Consider the following 21,741-nt stretch of genomic DNA (forward strand, 5'->3'; position numbering starts at 1 on the left):
GACACTGTTGGCACTGATAGTTTTCCAGTCATCAAGCCTCATTGGGGCCAATCGAGCTTCATGACACTGAATTCTACACAAGAGCGTATTAAATAAGCCAGAAGCCCTGAAGTCTTCTCAGCTACAGCACTTCCAACATAACATTAGTTGCTGAAATTGCATCAGCCCTAGAAAAAGACAGAACAGTACTTGCAGAAAATAAGCCTGCCAAAATTGTGGTCCCAATCCAAACACTCATCTGTTTACACAGCTTCTACACAGTAAGCTGAAAGGCAATGTTGTGCCATTAAAACCCACTTATTTGTAAGTCATACATATATATAACGTATCTAGTGTTTTGGCTGTGGGTGTCTGAAACTACAGGTAGCCTTAATAGGATTGAGAAGAATTACAGATGATGACAATGCAAGATGCAAAAATAGATTATAGTTGGCCTACTAAAACAATAATCCATTAGTGCAGTCATTTTCCCATTAGTCAAGGTTACTTCACTGGAATACAGAATGACAGGAAAAATATGTGTGAAAAAATATTGGTGCGAAACTAACATAATCGTCAGTGAAGTCAATGACAGCTATGTAACTGGCTTTTAGAGGTGGGCAGAATTGACACCGCTGTGTTGAGCTCATCCAGAATTTGTCCTGCAAACATCTTCACAGGTTAGTGAGGCTCTGGCCACTGTCAGACAAGGAACTGGACAGGCCTAGTAGGACTCATCTTCCTCTGCTTGAGGGCTTTGAAATTAAGAAAAAAATAAGTTAGCATTCCTTTCCAGGACTGATTATTTTAAAAGAAAACTGGCAGTTCTATAGCAGAGTAAAAAGGTGTATCAACTCTTTTGTGACACACAAAAAAGCACATGTCCCAAACATTTAGTACCACCACATATTCACAAAATCACTGCTCAGCACTGAACATTGACATCTTTCCAACTGAAAGCCAGGCAAAAACCCTTGAGAATGACAGAGGTAAAACTGACCAAGATTCAATACTAGTTGGATGCAGTGACCTTCTGAGATTCCTTTCATATCTATGATTTTAGGATAAGAGTTGCATTTCAGCTCTTCAAAGACAACAGTGAAGCATATGCCAGAATTTAGATTATTCACTTTATCTATTTATTATGTTGCATATCTTACTCAAAACTGGTGTATTTGGCTTCCATTGTGCATAAGATTCTGCATTTCCTTGTTGCCCATTACTGTCTTATTTAAAAATAATTTTTATTCTTTAAACCTCAAATACATATTCTCTTTTCTGGAAAATGGACTGTCTTCAGGGTTGGAAAGTCATAGCAGCAGATGTGTGTAATTTGTTTCTGTTGTCAGGAGGCTGACATGTGATACTCAGATTTGGGTTTGTGATTAAATCTATAAACTCAGTCACCTGGGCTGCAAGATTTAAGTTGGTTCCTATGATTGCTAATGACAATTTTTCCTGCTGCCCTTGGTTATAGAAGCAAATGTGTCATAATCCTGGAGTCCCAGGGGCTGGACTGCTTTCCTGAATTCTGCTTGTTGTGAAGCAAAGTTAAAATGTAATTCAGTAACTTTAGCTATGTCTCAATTGTGACAAAGATATAAATTTAATTTAAATATTTACCTCCTTTTGCTGCTTGAAAGCCTTTTTTTTTTTTTTTAACCAAACTGGGCCATGTAAAACATTCCAGATTGAAAAATTAATCACTCAAAGTTCAGAGAACATGATTTTCCTCATTCTTATGGTATCCAGCAGTGAAATATGAAAGGTGAGTATGAAAGTACCATCTTTTCTTTTGAAGTATATGCTAGGATCCTCATAGGGCCTTTCTTGGCTCTCTGGCCACTACAGATGCACTCTTGCACATTTCTAATGGAGGATGAATGCATCTACTTAAAACCTTTTGTGAAGTCATAATCCATACTGAAGTTAAAGATCTGTTCAGTGTCTTAGAACTTCTTCATCATGGTATTGTCCACTAAAAATGTATCCACAATTCACTTGATTTTTTAAGCATCAAAATATGTTGTGTTATATTATTTAAGAAACTTAAGTAGTTTAAAATATAATTTCATGTTTTTCAGCCATATGGTATACACATTAAAATAAACAGGAAATTTTCATTTATAGTGTTTTATCTATTACAGTGAAAAACTGTTACTACAGTTAAAAAGCATCTGCAATATTAAGAAAACAAATGAGCAGTCAATACCGAATATATAGTTATTTACAATATTTTTTTCTCAGTTTCAAAACAGAGCACACTCCAATATTTGTCACTTCTTGTGCTTGTAGATAGGACTAGTAAGCTTCTGCTCAGGTGAAGGATAATACTGACTGCCACTGTCACATTCATCTCCCTCTAAATCTCAAAATCCATCACTAGGTTAAGGAAATCCTCCTCTAATAACTATGTCCTTCCTTGGGAATAACACAGAGAACTGCACAGGGGCCTGGCTCTTTGTGAAATCATTCAATAAGGATTTATTTATGAAATGCTGATTATATGGTGGTTCTGCTTATGTAGTAAGGAAATGTGGCTGATTTAAAGGACTGAGATCTCTATTAGAAGGAGCAGATTGCATTCCCAAGGTAAGCATGCACACTGCTTGTTGAGCCTGGTTATTGCAGAACTGCTAAAGACTCTTAGCATGTTAGAAAAGACAGACCATGCTGTAGCATGCTGCAGATTTCGATGCTAATGAAGATTTTTTTGCTGCTTTTTGTAAAGAAAAAGATTAGATCTTTATATGATGCCAAAATCTGTTCTAGGGTATCCTTATTTAAAGCATTTTCTACATGAAAATAATGACTAGAGATATGAATGTAGTGGGCCAATAAGAATGGGAGAAATATGTAAAATAAAAAAGCAGGAGAGATAGAAGCTGATCTTCCATTCACCACAATCCTGTTAAAGGTTAATACTGCCTTCATTTTCTTGCAGCCCTAAAAATTTTAATGTATAGTAATTAATATAATTAGTTTTCAGGTCATAATGCTTGAAAAGTTGGTTGTTTATCATAGTAGTTACATTTAAAAGAATCCAAAGTAGTAAAAGAAAACTATTTGGGATGATACAGTAAAAACCATATGGTAGAAATCTAAAAAACCTCTAAAGAAAGCATCTATTACCTTTTGAACTTGCTACCTAAATATGATAACATGAAAATGTGCATCCCAATTTTAAAAAGCAGTGTAACAATTTGTGAAAAGTATCAGTTTAAGGAAAAATATGCATGACTACAGAATTGGAAATGTGATGGTGATACAATTTAGTAAAAAAACCTGAAATGCTTGAAAATGCATTAAGATGAGTCCAGACCCACTGAGTTTAATGCGACGTTTTCTACTGTGCCCAGTATGGGGGTTTTGTTACAGAAATGCTGTAACAAGGTAACAACAGTCCCCAAACTAGTTTTAATTACTGTGTCCGTCCAACTTACACTGGGCACATGCTGCATTAGCACTTCTGTATCTTAGACTTGGGAACTTAAACCCCTCCCAATTTTCTTTGAGACCAGTGGAATTTGAAGATATTCTTGTGCTACACATCCTGACTAATTGACAAGGAAAATAACCTGGTGCAGCATTCACCTAAGCTTGACATTCAAACTAGGTATTTTGAGACTACAGGGTAGTCAATACTTCAATTTCTATGCCATTTAATGTTTCCAGTGCCTCAGTAATATGAAATGTCCAGTCCTGCCTGAAATGGCAGCTCCTCTTTCCCAGCAAATCCTATGCATGGCTGCCATGGCTGCTTCCCCAGAACACACAGTATCCCACTGTGCTTCCACTTAAAATATGTCGCAGTCGAGGTGGGTCACAATACGGATATAACACGTTATACTGTTATATATGGAGATTAACAACTCAAGGCAGTGGCAAAAAGCATCTAATTCTACAAAGCCTCTTTTATACAGTTTCTTGGTACTCATGCTGTGTCCCCATCGGCTTCTACGTTAACACCCCCCACAAAACTACTGGTTACTTGCAACTAACACCCATCTAAAACAATCTAAAGCAAATAACAGCCTCCCTGAACCAGCTGTGCTTTCTACATCTGTTGTTTTGGATTCTTGCTTCTGTTGATGTTAAAACTTCTCACAGGTACAAACCAAATTCTCAAGGGTACAAAGTGATTGTGTCCAAGTCGAGCCCTGTGAAACTCTCAGAGCAGCTTGCTGGTTTCCACAAAAACAGACACCAGCAGAACCAGAGGAATTTGTTTATTTGAAAAAATAAAATCCAATTAACCTGAAAAACCTGGGAATGCAGAGGATACAGACTTTTTCCACAGCCTTCAGGCTACATACCCTGGATTGGTGTTATTTTTGGACACATTCTGTTTTAACATACTTAACATCATCTTTAACATCCAGTACAAGTGCAAATCAGTATGTCTGGAGAGCACAAAGATTGTTTTGTTTTGTTTTGTTTTTGTTCTTCAAATAAAAGAAGACTTAAAGAGCAAATGTAAACATGAAAAATGTGTGCCTATGTAGAAATGCTGGAACTGTGAGTCCTAATACGAACTGACTGGATTAGAGCCCACGCTGCTGGAGAAATTTTCTCCCTTGAGATTAATGCATTTGCATTTGTCTGGTGCTGAGTTGGACACAGCTTTATTTTGCACCATTATTTGTGAGGCCCTGTGGAGGATGTAGGTTTAATTAGGATGGAATTTTGTATGCTAGCATTAGGAGAGCTTTCAGAGCATCTGTAAGCAGATATAAAGCTACTTAATTCAACCTGGTGTAATGTCAATCTTCACACTTTCAAGCAGTAAGTCAGTGGAAGCTCTAGTATAGCTTTTAGTCTCCTGATGAATCTAACCTAAAGTTTGCCATGTCTTAGAAATTTGTAATATTTTTATATCTATTTATCTTAGACCCGATCCTTGCTGGTAAGCATTTAAAGACTGACCAGCAATATTGGACTACATTTATAACTATTCATGGAATAGCATATCTTAATCTTCAATTTTTATCTTTCTGTTTTGTAGAATGTTATGTCTCAGTTGGTCAGAGCATGGTGCTAATAACACCAAGGTTGTGGGTTTGATCCCTGTATGGGCCATTCACTTAAGAGTTGGATTCAATGATCTTTGTGGGTCCCTTCCAAATTAGAATATTTTGTGATTCTGTGATATTGCTGTATTATATTTTGCACCATGTGTCATTCATGCCTGATGAGTGCTGGAAACATGTATTTCCTCTCCTATTTCCTGTATAGGTGTATTTTTAGTTTCATTGACAAATAATGGAATTCAAGTAAGTCTGGCAGAAATACGTCAGCTGTATCATTCTGCTTCTCCTTCGTGATGTGCCAGAAGACACTGCTCTAAGACTGATCCATACGGCTTCGACCTCACTTATCAGTGGTACAGACACTCATTTGCCAGTCTCTGGCTTCCAGACATCTCTATACTCTGATTTCCCACATGCAGGGAAATTGTTACTGCAGTGGAAAGCATCTGTTTTATAATGCTCTCTAACTGGTCCTGGCAAGACCAGATCACGCTGGTAGACAGAATTCATGCCTAAAGAGTTTGCAATCTCACTGATGCCAAGATATAACTGACAGCGCTGTAGGAGTAAGTGGTGAAAAAGGAGAGCAGAAGTTAATTACACCAGTGCTAGAAAATTGTGCAGTGGAATGCACTGTCTTAGCTATAAAACATTTTCAGGTGTTTTTTTCCTTTAGATTAACAGACCAGACATAAAGAGATACTAACATTTCTATTTAGGTGTTTATATACTACCTGCTATAGGAATAAGGAAACTACTACAATAGTCTTACCCTCTTTTTTACAGAACCCACTCTTCGGTCTCAACAGAATGTAAGTCTCAGGTATCAGATATATTGAGATTTCTTTGGACCTAGAGCCAGGGGATACTTTTTAGTCTGGTTTTCAGGATGTCATCTGTGCACGAATCTGTTTATCCATCTTGATACAGTGTTTCAAGTGTTTGGTTCAAAACCAAAAGAAACAGTGGTAGATGTTTCAAATACAATTGTTTAAATATTTTCAAAGTATGTGTCAAAACTCAGGAGAAAGACCTAAATTAATGCTTCCCTAAAGATGTGTACAACTTTCCCTTTAGCAGCAGTTGCCTGGTCATTTTCTTGTCTGGTGGGAATGTCATGGCAGACAGGAAACTGCAAATATTCTTGTTGATCTCCAGGAAAGTGCAGAGGGATTCCTTGTGGAACAGGGGCATATGATACCCCAGGACAGTCTGGGCAACCCAGGGCTGCTGCAGAAGAACCCCTGAAGGGGCTCTGGCTGCAGATAGGCCAGAAAGACACCTGGCTGCAGGCAGCCTTGAACAGCCTTGGGAAAAGTTACACGGCTGGTCGGCTCCCTCGCTGCTTAGAGGCTGTCCCATGGGAACAGGGCGTGAAGCTTTGTAAAGTAGATATGAGTGTAAGTAAACAATGAAGGGGGCACGATGCTCAAAGCGTATCGGTGCTCATATCGTGACTCTGGCCGGTCTCCCCAGCACTCGGAACGGCCCCCCCCCCCCCCCCCCCCGCTAAAGGAAAGCAAGGATGTAAAGGATTCATTTTTAGGAAAAAAGACCCCCTACTTCTTCTACTTGCGAAATGACTTGATTTTTTTTTAATTCAGCTTTCTCCAATTATCCAAGTTAAGACAAACTTGACCATGAAGGTAGGAGTGATTGAGACCCATCATTCCCATACAATTGTTCCCAGTGTGGTAGTGCATGACACCAGTAAGGACCCTGGATTGATGCACAAAGGGGAAAACAGGTATGTCAAATATATTTAGCGTCAGTTTGGGGTTTTTTTACGTTTGATAATTTGCATAGGATTATCTAAGCACAGATACTTGCTATCATATAATTTTCTACACTCTTAGTAATAAACTAAGTTTTAAAGATTATAGTATATTGCTTATTGTAAATATTTAGGAGATTTTTTTTTTTAAATTTCAGCTGATATCATATAACTGTGTTGTTTCATTGTTCCCCAGGCAACAATATCTACCTGGAGTATTTGCATGCTACAATATTAACAATAATAGTAATAAAGATGAGTAAGTATCTTTGCCATTTGATAAAATAACAGTACTACAATTTTGATTGTTAAAGCAGAAATTAGTAATTATAATATATATCTAATAGTTTCTTTAGAAACAGTTATGTCATTCAGGTAAGCCCAAAAGAGACTGCATGTACATTTCAACTTCATGCACATCACTTATGATGATCATCCTCATTACCAAAGTTACTGATATTGTATCTATTAATTTAAAATAAAAGTAGTTCTAGGTGTATACAATAAGCAATAAGAAAAATAGCTTTTTGGAAGGTCAAACACCTAAGTATAATGTTATCTAATACATAGATGTTGAAGAAAGGGGATGTGCATCCCATGAGCCTGTCATATTTTTCTTTTTCTTAGAGAGGAGAAGAAAAGGAAAAAAGAAAAGAAGAGGTAAGATGAAGAGTAATAATACTACTATTTCTAAGATATTTAGGTTTTTTCTAAATATGTTTAACTTGGTCTTTAACAATGGAAATTATTTCTTAGCAAGCCAGAAAAAAAAAAGGATGGAGAAAGACAAAAGAACAAAGAAAAAAAGGAGAAAAATAAAAATAAAGATAAATTGAAGAAGAAAGAAAATACAGAAGTGTAAGTATTTTTCATTTAGGTCCTGTTATGCTGTATAATAAAACTGCTTTTGACGTAAGAACAAATTCATTCACAGATGTCCTGTAAAGATGTTTATACTTTAGTGAACGACTGTACAGACTGCTGTTGCTCTCCCTAGAGTAGAGTTGTTTTGACTTAACTTCATATGTGGACAACAGAAACATGCATGCATGGAGGTGATCTGAAAACGTTAATCAAGATGTATCTGCTTTGGATTCTGATTATCTAATATTTCTTGGATAAAACACTGCAGCAAATGATGTGCCAGTATAAAGCAATCTCTGCCACACACAAAGGCACCTACAAGCAAGTAAACTCTTTTATGCTCTAAAAGTTGTCACTTTATATTCTGCTTGGTAAATTCATAATTTTCTGGCTAAGGAAGAGAAATTTAAAACAGTGCAGCAGAAACCTGTGTTGTATGATTTCCTATTCTTTGGTTTCTTTATGTAAACTATGCCAATGTTTTGTCTTCTTCAGGGCTAGACTTTTCCCAGTGAGAAAGGCATGATTCGTCTCATAATTTATAATTATTTAAAAATTAGTAGTCACATAATCTCTTTTTTTTTAATGACAAAATCAATTATCAGACAAAAGAGTTATTTGTGTAGAAAAATAAACTTTAAAATTACATGTGCCACTATAAAGTGAGACTGCCAAGCTAATTTTGCTCAGCAAAATTTAGATTCTAAAGTTTGTGTCTCAAGTCACCAGCTTCATATTTTCCATGCATTTGAGCAAGGAAGTTTAACTTTGATAAAGACCATTTATTTGACAGTAATAATTACTGGAATGCTTCATTCCTCAAAAATTGATATGTGTATTTTAAGTCTCTCATTAAATCTCTTTTTTTCCCCCTGCTTACCACTTAGGAAGAAGAAAGATATTTTCACCATTGATCCAGCAGGAAATATATATTACAACTGGTTGTTTTGCATCACAATGCCTGTCATGTACAACTGGACCATGATTATTGCTAGGTGATGTACTCTTTAATGTACACTATAATGACTACATAGAACTTCTGGAAAATCATAATATCCCTAAATAGATAAAAAAATTCTATTCATCACTGATTCGTGCAAGTATTTAATTTTTGTTTCATGGTAATTTACTTTTGTTTTTTCATATTTAGAGCCTGTTTTGATGAGCTTCAGCATGATTACTTAATGGCATGGTTTATTATTGATTATGTTTCTGATGCCATTTATGTTGCTGATATGTTTGTACGGACAAGGACAGGTAAATATACTCAATTAATTATTGCTTTTTATATATTTATGCCAGTTTTTTTGCAAATCAATATACTACTACTTCTCTTACCTGAATAGCCTTGATGAGGTACAATAGTGAAAAAAGACATTGAGAGATTTCAGAAAGACTGCAGCCTCACTTTATAAGTAGGAGAAATTCTGATGTAATTCTGATGTATTACTCAAAGGGCACATAAAGTTTGAGATATGCAGGTACAAGCTGTTCTGCCTGCAGCTGACTCATCAAGACAAAATAAACGTGGTGCAGCCAGGTGAGGATCGGGGGTTCTGAAAAAGCAGCACCTAAATCTGGTATGAAGGGGAGATTCAAGTATTTGCTTGATTTTCAAGACCATTGAGCAAGCAAGACATCCTATTAACTTCGACTGCCACTATTTATTTAAAAATATTATCCTAATGGAGTTATTAAGTAGATACACTCAATATAGAACTGAAATTCCTGTGTTAAAATTCTTTCCCCCATTAACCACCCTTCCTATAGCTTGTGGAGGTTTTTTTGGAGGGGAAGGTGGTTTTTTTCAGATGTTCACGATAGTTGAAAAGTGGAGGAAAAGAATCAGAACTAGAAATTTTTATCTTTCAAAGCTGTATAGTTTAGCTCAAGCTGAACCATGTAGCACTAAGCTATTTGAAAATAAGAGACTGAATATTAAAAAGTAAGAGAAGTTATGTTCCATATGGAATTTGCACCCAAAATATTTTTCAAAGTAGATTTGGACTGACATTAAACACAACACATTTGAACTTGTAGCATTTTTTATTATCTACAATTTTATTTTAGGTTACCTGGAGCAAGGTCTTCTGGTGAAAGAAGAACAAAAGCTACGAGAGAAATACAAGAAATCTTTTCAATTCAAACTAGATTTTCTGTCAATCGTACCAACTGATCTCTTATACTTTAAGTTAGGATTGAATTACCCAGAATTAAGAATAAACAGACTACTCAGAGTAGCTCGGATGTTTGAATTCTTCCAGAGAACAGAAACCAGGACAAACTACCCAAATATCTTCAGGATCTCTAACCTTGTCATGTACATTGTGATTATTATTCACTGGAATGCCTGTGTGTATTACTCGATCTCAAAAGCCATTGGATTTGGGGCTGACACATGGGTCTACCCCAACACCTCAGATCCTGAATTTGCCCGCCTGACTAGAAAATATGTCTACAGTCTCTACTGGTCAACACTGACCCTGACTACTATTGGTGAAACACCCCCTCCTGTAAGAGATTCTGAGTATTTCTTTGTGGTTGTTGACTTCTTGGTTGGAGTGCTGATTTTTGCTACCATTGTTGGTAACGTGGGCTCTATGATCTCCAACATGAATGCTGCCAGGGCAGAGTTTCAAGCAAGGATTGATGCTATCAAGCAGTACATGCACTTTCGGAATGTGAGTAAAGACATGGAAAAAAGAGTTATAAAGTGGTTTGACTACCTGTGGACAAACAAAAAGGCTGTGGATGAAAGGGAAGTCTTGAAGTATCTGCCAGATAAACTAAGAGCAGAGATTGCAATCAATGTTCACCTGGAAACGCTAAAAAAGGTTCGGATTTTTGCAGACTGTGAAGCTGGTCTGCTGGTTGAACTGGTTTTGAAACTCCAGCCCCAGGTATACAGTCCTGGAGATTATATTTGCAGAAAAGGAGATATTGGACGAGAGATGTACATTATCAAAGAAGGCAAGCTGGCAGTAGTTGCTGATGATGGAATCACCCAATTTGTGGTTCTAAGTGATGGCAGCTACTTTGGAGAAATCAGCATTCTCAATATCAAGGGTAGCAAAGCTGGCAATCGAAGAACAGCCAATATTAAAAGTATTGGATACTCGGACTTGTTTTGTCTGTCCAAAGACGATCTCATGGAGGCTTTAACAGAGTATCCAGATGCAAAGGCAATGCTGGAAGAAAAAGGCAAGCAAATCCTAATGAAAGATGGCTTGCTGGACATTGAAATTGCAAATTTAGGAAGTGATCCTAAAGATCTGGAAGAGAAGGTCGCCTACATGGAACGTGCTATGGACAGGTTACAAACAAAGTTTGCCAGGTTGTTGGCTGAGTATGAAGGTGCACAACAGAAACTGAAAAAAAGACTTACACAAATAGAGAAAATATTGAAGCCAGTTATAGAGGAAGAGTTTGCAGACTTAGAAGAAGCAGATCCATCCACAGATAAACCTGGATTGTCAAAAGCAGAATAAAAACAATGGAAGTTGCCAATAAGACTGAGGGTCAAATCCTGACTGGGGCTGAATACATTAATTTCTAATCTTTGTAGTACCTGGCTATTAATTACAAAGAATTATTTGTTGAGACAATGTCACTAATCTCCTACCAGCAGCATGTATTTGGCAGGTTTGGGGCAGAAAAAGAAGAATCAAGAAAGAGAATGGAAGATAACACTTTGCTCTTGCACAAACAGGTGGTATTATCTGCTAATGTGTTATGTACACTGTCATATACTGGCAAATATTGGAAGTTTTGCTGGCTGTTTTAAAATAATTTGTGTCTGCTTATGGAAAGAATGAAAGGTTTGGTAACAATTATATTATTTGAAGTCATTAGCCTTTATTTTAATATTAAATTTGTGTATAAATGAGCACATTTTAATATCTATCGATTAACATGAAATTAATTAAGTATGGGATATTAATGCAGATGAGAGTACTGAAGGCTGTAAGATGTGGAAAATACTATTACTTCACTGGGTCCACCTTGGCTGATTGCTTGAAATGTAAGTGGGCAGTTTGAAATGGTCCTTTTTTCAGGATAATACATGCAAAGGCTGGAATATAGAGAGGAGAAAATACAACTTTTTGCAAGCATCAATATGAAAGATATGGATGGCTCACAATCTAATGTTCTTTCCACAATAATAACAAAAAATATACAAATATACAAATAATACACCAATAAAAATATACAGTAAAGATTGTTCTGTTCCATGTAATCATGTGGCTGCTAACATGAACTATCAAGCTTTGAAGATTTGTAATTAAAAATGTTTATGTCCCTAATGTAACACTGGTTTATGCTGGCAGGGTGCAAGGGGAAGACATGACAGCAACAGGCTAAATTCTTCCTACTGGGTCTTCTGTAGATGCTGTTAGGGGAAGAATATGACTGCAGAGGCTGTTTTTTCCCACTGATAGAGTATTTCTTTCTTCATAACTACTTCTGGGATAGTAAAATCTACAGATTCATATCCATTTTTCAGCTGCTTTAAGATGTATTATCTCCTTGGATTTTCCCCTAATTTATATCTTTTTTTATTGGCAAAAAAATGGTTTGCTTAGTCGTGGACTTAGCTGGGTGTTTGCAGATGGGTATTTTCAGTAGAAGTTTATCACAGGCACATAACATTGGATAAGTTTAATGAAAGGGAGAGAAGAAAGGGACTGTAGTGAGAGAATGGGAAATTCTCTATTTAGGCAAATTTGATTATCCTGAGCAATTGAACTGCCACTCTTAAAAAAAACATATGTACACGTTACTGTCAATAATATCTCTACACTTGCATTCTCCCCTTAATGAGATGGAGATAACATAAATTGGGTGACTTATAAAGTGCATTCCTTTCTGGCTGTTGTATTTTTTATAATGCTGATACTTTCCAGGATGCCTGAGATCTATAAACAACTCCTGATATACTGCAAGGATGAAATTTTATTAAGTACTTAATGCATAGGATATATACAGAACAACAAGGGTAAATATAAATACAAAACGGCTGTTCATGCCCTGTTGATCCTGTGTTTTGAATGACAAATGACTTAATTAGTTGATAAGGGGAAAGGGTATGCCATCCTGTCAGTAAAGATTCTATCCTTGTACACAGGAGGAAGGATTATTCTGGCATTTAGCTATATGGTGAGTGTTGAACTTTTCAATCAGCATTCTTCCAGCTCAGGTCTTGAATATAATTTGCAATCTGTATGCCAGCAGCAAACTATCCTATATGGCTAGTAGGCACTTAGGAAGCACTTTTTTCCTTTGTTGAAGTACTTAAGACTTTTTATTAGAGAAATGTATGAGATGATATTTTAATTTAAAAAGGCAGATATCTATTGTTAACAATTTTTTTTTATTGATCCTTCAGCCTAAGACATGAATTGTATTCACTACCTGCCTCTTTCTTGAGAATAAAATATTCTTTGATTTTAACCACTTCAAAATAAAACAGAAAACCAGAATTGGCCTCCAGTGGTTTGCTTACTATTTTCAGACTATTTATGGCTGGAAATCTTGTATAACTTAACTTTTATGAGAAGGTATTTGCTGAAATGCAAAGTTTCCTCCTGGCACACGACATAATGTAAGTGCTATAAGGAAATGGCGATAAAATTAAAACTATTTCAACTTGCCTTTATTTGTTAGAACTTAGGAGGCACACAAGTTCCTCAATATATGTTTCTCTGTGCTAAAACTTTCTGGATGTACTTCAGTAAAGTTTCTAAACAGGCTTTGTGGTTTTTTACTCTCAATGCTCCAGGAGCTACGAAGTTATAGGAGTTACAGGAGCTATGAAGAAAATGTCTGCAAGAGCCGCATGCTGCTGGAGCGGCTGCCAGGAATTTACTCTAGAGACAAGGAGGCTCGGGGGGACCTTACCGCTCCCTACAAATACCCGAAGGGGGGCGGCAGTGAGCGGGGGCCGGTGTCTTCTCCTAAACAATAAGAGACAGGACGAGAAGAAATGGCCTCAAGTTGCGCCAGGAGAGGTTAGATTTGGGTATTAGGAAAAATTTCAACCGAAACGGTTGTCAAGCACTGGAGCAGGCTGCCCAGGGAAGGGGTGGAGACACCATCCCTTGAGGAATTTGAAAGCCGTATAGATGTGGCACTTGGGGACATGGTTCAATGGTGGACGTGGCAGCGCCGGGTTAACGGTTGGACTGGGTGATCTCACACCTTCTCCAAGCTGGAGCACTCCGTGACCCAGGCACAGAGCCACAGCCCCGGCTCCGAACCCGGCCGCCTGAGGCGGTGCCCGGCGCCGGCCCGCCCGCCGCGCGGGGAGCGCTGGGAGCTGTAGTCGCGCTGCCGCGGGAGCACCGGCGGCGCCGCCGCTTCCACCGCCGGGCGGAGCGGCCAGGCCGGGCTGGGCCGGCCGGAGCGCTCCCCGCGGGGCGGCTGTGCCAGCGGGGAGGAGGCGGAGGGTCTGGTCCTGCCGCTGTCCTTCGCTCTCTGGCGGGGGACAAATGGAGGCTCCGTGGCGCCAGGGCGGCCGGGGCCGCGGCCGCGCCAGGCCCGGGGACGAGCTCGCCGCCCGCTCTGGGGCGGCCGCCCGGCCCCCGGCCCCGAGGGGCCGCGGCGGTGCCCGCGCTGCGGCAGCAGGGACCATCGGCGAGAGGGCCAGCGGTGAGTGTCGCGTCCTGCCCTCTACCCGTGCTGCCGGGCCCCGGACTGGGGAGCCGGCGGTGGCCCGGAGCCCCTGCAGGTGGCCAGGTCGGGGCTGTCCCAGGCGTCGCGGGCAAGGGAGGCTGGCGGGCCCTGGCCCCGCTCCCGCGCTGCTTGGCGGTGGCGAGCCGGTGTTCGCCATGTGCCGTATCGTGCCTGCAGCTTCCTGCCGGGGAGGGACGCGGAGGCCCCAGGCAGAGAGAGGCTAAGCAGTCACCAGGGTGCACAGGGTGCACGGTCTTCTTCTTGGAGCAGAAGAGTAAAGTGTGAAGTAATGGATGAAACATCTGTTCCTTAGCACGGTTGGAAACAGCCAGGGGAGTTGCTCGGTAGAAACATCGTTTGGTGCGCTGGTGAGGGACACACTTTCCTCCCGCCTGGGAAAGGTGCGGGCTTTCGGTGCGCGCGGCAGCTGTGACTGCAAGTTCATCCTCGGGAAATATACCAGAGAAGTGCCAAAGACAGAGCTCTTTTAAGTGGCGGTATAGTTTCTTAAGAAGAGCCTTAAAACTAAACTTGACGAAACCCCTGTAAATATATTGGGTCTAGTAGGCTAATACGGAAAGCTAGCGATCTCCTGAAGACCTTTATGTCTCCATCATATTTTGTCTTAAAGGTACTTTAGTTTATTGTGAACTCTGTTTTTTGTTCCTCCGAGTGAGAACCTGTTTCTATTTCACATACAGTAACTTAAAATAAGGTTACATTAAAAACCCACTCACTTTTAATGTTGCTGACTGTGAAATAGCATGAACACACTATTGCAATAAAGAGCTGTTGAATTTGAGGGAGATCAGTGAAAGTCATAATTTAAGAAATAACAAATGCTGGAGAAATACCTGTATGGTATCTGCATATTATAACAACTGTAAATTTTTTATAAACAAAAGGTGTGTTTTGGTTTTTTCTTCCTCATGCTATGACAGTTGTGTTTGTGTGGGATGTGTGGGGTTTTTTTTAAGTATCCTTTTCATAAAGCAGCATTATAGTTGCATATATTCTGGTATGTTTGGTTGGATTTGTCAGCAGTAATTGACAGATTTTGACAGATAATTCCTGCTGTGAATTTTATGATAATGCACAGTAAAGAAGTAAATACAATTTATCTCTTGTATGGTATTGAAAATGTAGTGATGTAATACTCTTAAAAATATAAAATCAGCAAACTCTGTAAATAAAAGGACAATTGAAAGTATGTAGAACTGAGTGTGGTGTTTACAGTTAACTGCCATGGTATTAATCATCATTGGTATTTTCTCTTAATAGAATTATCTTCACTGAAGAAATTTGATGAAATTAAGAAAGCTAATCAGGCTGCAGCAAAAAAGCTAGTTGAAGACCAATTAAGCTCCTCATCTGAAGATGATGATGAAGATGCTGAAGTAAAACAAGGGAAGATTTTGGACAAAACATTTACCATTTACACCAGTCAAACTGGTAATGGTTTTTCATTTATTGACTTTTATTTTGGTATGAAAGCATAAACAATGCAGTATCACTGTGTATTAGAATTTTTCTGTAATTGGAAGGAAGGCACTCTATCATGATGTCTTACATTAAAAGTATTTTTTCCCAGCAGTGCATGCTGGCTGTACTTCTTGTCTTTTCATGCAGAAGCAGTGGTATAGTTTTAAACTGTTTTAAGTGTGGCTTTTTAAATAATACATGAATGGCTTTATTCAGAGAAAAAATACTTTTGCAGCAGTCTCAACATGTACAGAATAACAGATCAAACATTACTGATTGCTTTAAAAATCTTTATACATTAAAGATGGAGATGCAAGTGAACTGGAACGTACGAGACAGTACATGAATGAGGCTTTCCAGTCAGGGGCTATGACTTGTCTCATCTGCATCGCTTCAGTTAAAAGGAACCAAGCTGTAAGTACTTTACAGTAACCTTTTAGAACAAAACAAATGTAACTGTCTGAATAACTTGTATTATATTATTGAGGTTATTCTTGGGATTGAAAGCTTTAAAATGGTAAGAGTACTAAATGCAATATTTAGCATCTTTGGATTTTGAAACACTGGAAGACATAAGTGGTTATATGTGTAGCTTGTAATTGGAATATGTCTTTTGTTGTCATATGTTTGTTATAGTGTAAAATAGCTATTTTTAAGTTTAGGATAGTAGTGTGTGGCAAAAGATAAGTGCTTGAATGCCAGTGCTTGCAATTGTGTATTCAATAAGCTATGGAGTAGCAAATCAAAATATTAAATACTAGGAAGTTAAGAGATATTATTGTTAGATTTACAGCAGGGAAGCTAAGATAAACTTTGCTGCCCTCAGTGCTGATCAGGTGGAAGGGAAGTGTGTGTGTCAGAGAAGTTTGTCCTATTTCATATAGGTACATTTTATATGGGAGAGATTTCAGGACAAATATTTTTTCTTTCTGTTAGAGTTACTTGAATCAAAAACATGTTTGCAACTGTATGTTTAACATTAAAAAGAAAAGATGTGTAGAAAATATTTTAATTTCTTATGATAGATATGCACAGACTACAAGTACCTGATGAAACTGTAGTCAGTAACTTCTTTCTAAAAAGAAATGCAATATATTTTTTATGAATTCTTAAGATATTTAATCCAAATTCTTTCAGACCTTAATGAATATTTTTAGCTTGACTTTTGACATTCTATGGCTCTTGATAGAGTTAATCTTATCTCAGCAGAAGTGAGATGATTTGGTAACTTGGAAGTCTTCTTTTATAACTCAGTGGTTTGCTAATTGTCTTGAATCTTTATAATTTCAGCCAAGTCTGTTTGTTTACATAATATCTCCTGCTTGGCTTTAGTTTTGGGAAGTTGGTTACCATAGTTCTAGCAACTTATGTCATTGGCACTGTCCTCTGTAAGTTAATGGGGAAAGTCTCTGTATTTTCACAGTATTGTTTCATAACATTGTCTTAAGTTATTAAAAAAAAATTAAAGTTAAAATTTTCTTCTGCACTTTTCTTACCAAATTGTTATAGGTTTGGGTAAAGCCAAAGTCATCTTTATGGTGCCAGGTGGTGCAATAATGGACAGTGGCACAAACTGGGCCTTGGGAGGTGCAGATTGGATACTAGGAAGGTAGTATGACACCTGGAGTAGCTTGCTCAGGATGGTTGTGGAGTCCCCATCCCTCAGGACTTTCCAGCTTTGCTAGGCAAAGCTGTGTCTGAACGGAGCTAAGCTGGCAATAGTCCTGCTTTGGGCATCAGTTTGTGCTACATGACCTCCAACAGTGTGTTGAAATCAACATTTCTCTGATTATCGGAGTATTTTGGGCTCCATTAGCCTTGGCAAAAACTTCCCATGGGAGTCAGGAAAAAAGATTATAGGTCTGAATCTATAACAGTAAAACTGCCTGTATTGATCTGACAATGGGTATAACCTATCTTTGAAAAACCATTTTTAAAGGGAAAAATAGCAAGCTTATAGTTTTTTAGATATTACGGATGTTCATCAATGGAAACAGAAACCTCATTTAAAGCAATTGACATTTGATGTCTGCTCTTTAGGTCTGGAGCTGTTGTGGATGCTTTTGTATATTTCATCTGGTGTGTATCCAAAAGTGGGCCAAGGACAGCCTTTTTCTTGTATCTTCTCCTTTGACGGATGATGATTTTGGGAAGAAAGATTATCCCTGGCCATGGTGAGCTCCTCATGGTACATTTACAAAGTTACTTCTGTTGGGAAGATCATGCAAATTGGTGTTACTTTAGAAGGAATGGTACTTGTAAATGATGTGCACAACAAAAACTAAGAGTTTAGAAGACTGACTTTTCTATTGATTTTTAAAATTATTTGTAAGTTTTTGTTAATATGATTCAGAAAAATTTCTCAGGGTTATTAAAACCTTGCTGCATCAAATTGTTTTAACCTCTGAGAAGGTAACTTACCTGTCATGTGTCTCAGCTTATGACATTTATTTCTGAATGGCTTTACATATTTTTCACTTTCAAAGTTGGCTCCATGAAATAAGTTTAAAAAGGATTGTCAAATAGCAAGATGTAGGGATTTATTATTTATTTTTTTAGTCTCAGTATAATCCAAACATTAAATCAGGTCTTGTAGTTTTACTTGAGGTGGTATAAAGAAGAAGGTAATAATGTGACTGCAAGAATAAAATTTTCTAAGCAGGTTTGCTTAGGAAATAAAGTGTCAGTTGTTGGCTGGCAGCATCTCAAGTTTTAATGCTGCTTCTACTGTGAACTCGTTTTGTGTTTAAACATATTGTTTATAATGAAAAAAATTCCAGGCAAATGGTACTTTATTTTACATTTGAAGACATGCTAAAGCTATGCTATCACTATTGAGAAATGGTTCACAGTCTGTAATGCATTATATCAAGGCAAATTGATGTTTTATTTGATAAAAGTGAGGGCATAGGACTTTCAAAGTCCCTGTTCTTCTGTGAGGGGGACCTTCTTTTCTGTGGTCTTTTCCCAGTGTAGCCAGAAATGCAAACTATTTTGTTTCTCCTTCCTTGTGTTGCCTCCCTTGTCCATGGCTTGCAGGGGGCCTGTTGGGCCTGTGGCACTTTATAAGTTCCAGACCTCTAGTCTCTATACCTTTAGCAATAATGTATGTTTTAACTTCTGTCAACAAGGGTAAAAAATGAAGGTGTACATCTTGAATCTAAAGTCTTTCAGATAAAATTCTAATTATTACGCATAGTTTTAATAGTGTTACTAAACTTTGTTTTATGTGGCCAATAGACTGCTACTAGTAAACCCCTGGTTTTTAATCCCTTTGTTTTTCAATTGGTACTATTTGAGTAGGTTAACTGTTGCATTCTTTTAGATTCTTTTGCTGTGCTGAATTTTTATCTATGTATATTCTTAGAGAAAAGAAATTGCATTGACAAGACAATTCCGTAGATATAATAATGAATGTATTGTAAAATCTGACATATAGAAAGACCTTTATTCTTTGTTGCTGTATATTGTTATTATTTGTTACAGTAGTTGTAAAAATGTTAATTGGTAGCATTGAAACAGTCTTGGGAAGCCAAAATGATAAAAACTGCTTTTTTTTTTTTTTTAGTTTAAAAGAATTGCTTTACTTTTCACTCCTTTTTCCCTTGTAGTCCAAAATGTAGGTTTGAATACAAACGCTCTGAAACTCCCAGTAGGTATTACTGTTACTGTGGAAAAGTGGAGAATCCAACAGTGGATCCATGGCTGGTACCTCACTCCTGTGGTCAGATATGTGAGAGGGAATTCAAACCTTCCTGTGGCCACAAATGTTTGCTGCTTTGTCATCCAGGTAAATCCTTTGTGTTTCTTGGTTGTGTCACCTGTATTTAGGTACCTGTTACACAGTTCAACTTAAAATCTGTTAAGTATATTTAAAATTCTCAGAATAAAAGAGATGTAGTCAAGGCTGCATTTGCTGAATGGTTGTTAGCAAGATATTCTTTTTGCTGTAATTAGGACCCTGTCCACCTTGCCCAAAGATGGTCACAACAACCTGTCACTGTAAGAAAGCCAAACCAGTGCCCCGAAGGTGCAGTGCCAAGGAGTGGTCTTGCCGCCTGCCGTGTGGACGAACATTGCTGTGTGGACAACATGTTTGTGAGAATCCCTGTCATGCAGGTAGACCAGCCTTTTTAACTTCAGAGCAGGTTGTTGCTGTTGTTAAAATACATCATCCTTTTGCGATTCCTACTCTTAATGTCACTTTGCAACTACATACAGGAGATTGTCAGCCTTGTCCACGTGTCAGTACACAACGGTGTACCTGTGGAAGACAGACAGCAGAGAGACTTTGTGCAAGTCCTCAGTGGCAGTGTGATCAGGTATGCTGAAGCTATCCTTTTTAACTTATTTCTCACCTTTATAAAATTTGATTATTTGGTGTATTAAAGATTGGAGAAATGTATCCAGTAAGAAAAAATGATTTTTTAACTTTTGAAAGTGCAACCAAAAATATAAACAGCATTGTTTGAGAAGAGATTTAGTTGGTGGCTCGGCTAATTTTTTATAGTAGTTCAAATGTTACTGTTCTGGGGTTAAGCTAGCAGTGCATTTAACTTCATATACACTTTTTCTTGTACTGGAGGTTGAAATTTCAGCTGCTGCCTTCAAAAATAAGACTGAAACCACAGCTTATTAGACAAGAGTTTCTTGCTTATTTTTAGGACTGTAGCAGAATGAAAGCTTTGTGATTAATTCTTTGAAGTATATTTGCAGCCTGTGCTTAAGACCAAGGCTATGGATTGACAGACTGGAAAAAATAAAAATAATTTTAAAAAATTAAGTGGCAGGGGGAAGGCTGCACCAGGAGGTACTTGGTCATTTTGATCCCAGTAAGAAAGGTACTTGGCCTCTGTGAAGTATCAATTAAAATGCAGTTTTTTTCAGCTAACACTATAGAGAAAAGGAGTATAATCTAAAGAATAGTATGTCCCTTTAGATCTCTGGAACCCCAAGCTGTGCAGCATTGAACGGGCTGTGATACATGTGCAGCATACAGTGCAGACCCCATTTTGGTTGTTGAAGGTATTGTAGGATATTCTTACAAGAAAGCATCCTTGCTCATAATTTCTACAGTCAAACAGAAAGAGTATTCAGATGAGAACTTCTTGCTGCACTTTTAGATAAAGGCAAGGACATGCAGACAGTCTAATCACTGGTACCAAGTGCGAGCTGCCTCCAATCTCTTCTGCTACAGTAAGTTTATCCTGTAGTCAAAGTGTATGTGCAGTACAATGTGGGCCTGAAGGCTGAGCTGTGTATGCAGCACAGCACAGACCTGGGACCACTCAGGTTTTCTGAAACACTAACTCCTCACTGTACTGTGGTCTTCCAGACAGGATCACTGCAGGGATGATCAGTTTTATTTGGTGAACTCAGCAAATACAAGATTTATTAACAAAATTCAGAAAAAATGAAATTCCATCCAGAAGCATCTCACTCCTGCTTTTTGCTCTTGGCTTGCTTTGGCTTGGTATGTAGTTCCATTACATTGCGTTCACTTGGTTTCTCTGAATTTCTCAGGTGTGTGGGAAGTGTTTGCCATGTGGCAATCACACATGTGAACAAGTTTGTCATGCTGGTCCCTGTGGAGACTGTCCTCGTTCTGGGAAAAGGTCCTGTCCATGTGGAAAAACAAGTAAGCTACTTTTTTTTTCTTAAATGATAAATTGAATAAAAAGTCCTCCAGTCTTTCACAGTCAGTAGTCTAGGCTAATTTTGCAGTGTGGCGTCCATAAAAAGTTCTCATAGTCAACCATGACAGTATATTAACTTTTTTTGCATAGCTTTCAAAGCTTTTTTTAGCACCAAGGGTTTAATTTGTGATGTGAATAACTGAGTAATTCTAAAGAAGCTTTTGAAAAAACAAAAGACAACTGTCATCTGAATTTATTGTACATTGCATTTTTTTCCTAAATATTTTGGCTTTTTTTTCCCTAA

General features: G+C 38.0%; 2 protein-coding genes and 1 non-coding gene across 3 annotated transcripts in view; all 3 read left to right on the plus strand.

Moving 5' to 3' along the window:
• The first annotated feature begins 2,375 nt into the window (after positions 1 to 2,375).
• On the plus strand, positions 2,376 to 7,424 carry LOC104690872. The gene is made up of 4 exons (XR_002045924.1): positions 2,376 to 2,571; positions 6,614 to 6,756; positions 6,980 to 7,042; positions 7,411 to 7,424. It is a non-coding gene; the product is annotated as an uncharacterized LOC104690872 (transcript).
• Positions 7,425 to 7,662: 238 nt separating this feature from the next.
• On the plus strand, positions 7,663 to 13,127 carry CNGA1 (cyclic nucleotide gated channel subunit alpha 1). Its single transcript, XM_019286948.3, has 3 exons — positions 7,663 to 8,642; positions 8,798 to 8,904; positions 9,718 to 13,127. Exons 1-3 carry the CDS (start codon positions 8,455 to 8,457, stop codon positions 11,133 to 11,135), a joined length of 1,713 nt encoding a protein of 570 aa, XP_019142493.3. The 5' UTR covers positions 7,663 to 8,454; the 3' UTR covers positions 11,136 to 13,127.
• Positions 13,128 to 14,010: 883 nt separating this feature from the next.
• Positions 14,011 to 21,741, plus strand: part of NFXL1 (nuclear transcription factor, X-box binding like 1) — a 54,120-nt gene continuing 46,389 nt past the window's right edge. The window contains exons 1-8 of the mRNA XM_039551289.1: positions 14,011 to 14,295; positions 15,601 to 15,771; positions 16,106 to 16,215; positions 17,842 to 17,975; positions 19,413 to 19,591; positions 19,759 to 19,920; positions 20,023 to 20,123; positions 21,325 to 21,439. Of these exons, the coding sequence (XP_039407223.1) occupies positions 14,136 to 14,295; positions 15,601 to 15,771; positions 16,106 to 16,215; positions 17,842 to 17,975; positions 19,413 to 19,591; positions 19,759 to 19,920; positions 20,023 to 20,123; positions 21,325 to 21,439 (1,132 nt within the window). The 5' untranslated portion in view covers positions 14,011 to 14,135. The remainder of the gene's footprint in view (positions 14,296 to 15,600; positions 15,772 to 16,105; positions 16,216 to 17,841; positions 17,976 to 19,412; positions 19,592 to 19,758; positions 19,921 to 20,022; positions 20,124 to 21,324; positions 21,440 to 21,741) is intronic.

This window comes from Corvus cornix, chromosome 4, assembly GCF_000738735.6.
Source record: "Corvus cornix cornix isolate S_Up_H32 chromosome 4, ASM73873v5, whole genome shotgun sequence".
Lineage (NCBI taxonomy): Eukaryota > Metazoa > Chordata > Aves > Passeriformes > Corvidae > Corvus > Corvus cornix.

Excerpts from the sequence above, each read along its gene's own strand:
- CNGA1 (XM_019286948.3), top strand. The coding sequence starts at position 8,455 with ATGCTTCATTCCTCAAAAATTGATATGTGTATTTTAAGTCTCTCATTA. Across the intron at positions 8,643-8,797 it reads TGGACCATGATTATTGCTAG|AGCCTGTTTTGATGAGCTTC; the intron begins GTGATGTACTCT and ends TTTCATATTTAG. Across the intron at positions 8,905-9,717 it reads GTTTGTACGGACAAGGACAG|GTTACCTGGAGCAAGGTCTT; the intron begins GTAAATATACTC and ends ATTTTATTTTAG.